Consider the following 1,471-nt stretch of genomic DNA (forward strand, 5'->3'; position numbering starts at 1 on the left):
TGGGAGAGGACACTGGGGGGGCAGGGGTGTGCCTGGGGGGCGTCCTTGGGGATCCACAGGGCTCCCTGGGCATTTGGGGTACCCCATGGCACCTGTGGGTGTGGTAGGGGTGTGGGTGTGGGGGGATTCCCCAGCAGGGCGGGGAGGGTCTGATGGGTGTCGGGGGTCTCAGGAGGGTCAGGCAGGAGGTCCCTCCTGGTAGTGGGGTGCATGGTGCACCCAGCAGGGTCCTCCTGGGTGGGGGTGCTGGGAGGGTCTGACCGGTGTTGGGCTTCTCCCCCAGGTGATCGCCCCCGAGGAGATCGTGGACCCCAACGTGGACGAGCACTCGGTGATGACGTACCTGTCCCAGTTCCCCAAGGCCAAGCTCCGGCCGGGGGCCCCCCTGCGCCCCCGCCCCCCCCAGCCCGGCCGTGCACGTGCCTACGGGCCCGGTACGAAGGGCTCAGGGGGCTCAGAGGGGCATGAGGGGATGTGGAGGTTTGTGGGGGCACCAGGAGGCTGGGGACTTGGACCAGATGGGACACATGAGGGGAGGGGGAGGTCAGGGCACATGGGGGCTGGCACAGGGGGCACACGGAGAGGGGTACTGGGTGGGGGACAGGGGGAGGGCTCAGGGGGAACCCAGTGCAAGAGAGCACCTGGGGGCTATGGGCTGTCAGGGCATGACAGTAAACCATGGGCCCCCCCCAAGCCCAGGGACTCCTCTCCAGTCCTGGGGTGTTACCTGTGCCCAGGGACACCTGCGGGACATCCCAGGGTGTCCACCTGCACCCAGGGTTCTCCAAGAGTCCCCCCATGCCCAGGGACCCCTCAAAGTCCCCTCGAGCTCAGCCACCCATACTCGGGAGACCACCACTGACAATCTGGACCCCCCTGCTACCACCAAGGACAACCTGGGGCCTCCAAGTCCTGGGGGGTTGTGGGATGCTGGGGGTTGTGCTCACTCCCCCCACCCTGCAGGCATCGAGCCACAGGGGAATGTGGTGCTGCGCCCAGCCCAGTTCACGGTGGAGACCCTCGAGGCAGGGACGGGCGAGGTCCTTGTCTATGTTGAGGACCCCGAGGGACACACTGAGGAGGTACAGGGGACCCTGGCTCCATGTCTGGGGAATCCCCCCAGTCTCCCTCTCTGGGAGACCCCCCAGTGCCCCAGCTCTGTGTCACCCCCTCTCCCCGGTTTTGGGGTCTCTTCCCATCCCAGGCCAAGGTGGTCCCCAACAACGACAAGAAGCGAACATACAGCGTCACCTATGTCCCCAAGGTCGGGGGGCTGCACAAGGTGAGCCCCTTGGTGACCCCCCCAAGGCACCCCTTCTGTGACATCCTCTTGCTGCCCTCCCTGCAGCACCCCTCATGATACCCCAGAACACGCCCCCTGTGATGTCCCCCGTGACACCCCCACCCCATGACACTCCCCCACTCTCAGAGTGGTGGCTGGCCCCCCCCCACCCCCCCCCCCCGGGGGTGA

The 1,471-nt window shown here is 67.2% G+C and overlaps 1 protein-coding gene across 1 annotated transcript in view; it reads left to right on the forward strand.

The window, feature by feature from the left end:
- LOC103619221 (filamin-C) overlaps window positions 1-1,471 on the forward strand; it is a 32,114-nt gene that overhangs the window by 3,653 nt on the left and 26,990 nt on the right. The window contains exons 3-6 of the mRNA XM_017739389.1: window positions 60-78; window positions 227-434; window positions 964-1,082; window positions 1,205-1,282. Of these exons, the coding sequence (XP_017594878.1) occupies window positions 60-78; window positions 227-434; window positions 964-1,082; window positions 1,205-1,282 (424 nt within the window). The remainder of the gene's footprint in view (window positions 1-59; window positions 79-226; window positions 435-963; window positions 1,083-1,204; window positions 1,283-1,471) is intronic.

Source organism: Corvus brachyrhynchos, unplaced genomic scaffold (assembly GCF_000691975.1).
Source record: "Corvus brachyrhynchos isolate BGI_N302 unplaced genomic scaffold, ASM69197v1 scaffold197, whole genome shotgun sequence".
Taxonomy (NCBI): Eukaryota; Metazoa; Chordata; class Aves; order Passeriformes; family Corvidae; genus Corvus; species Corvus brachyrhynchos.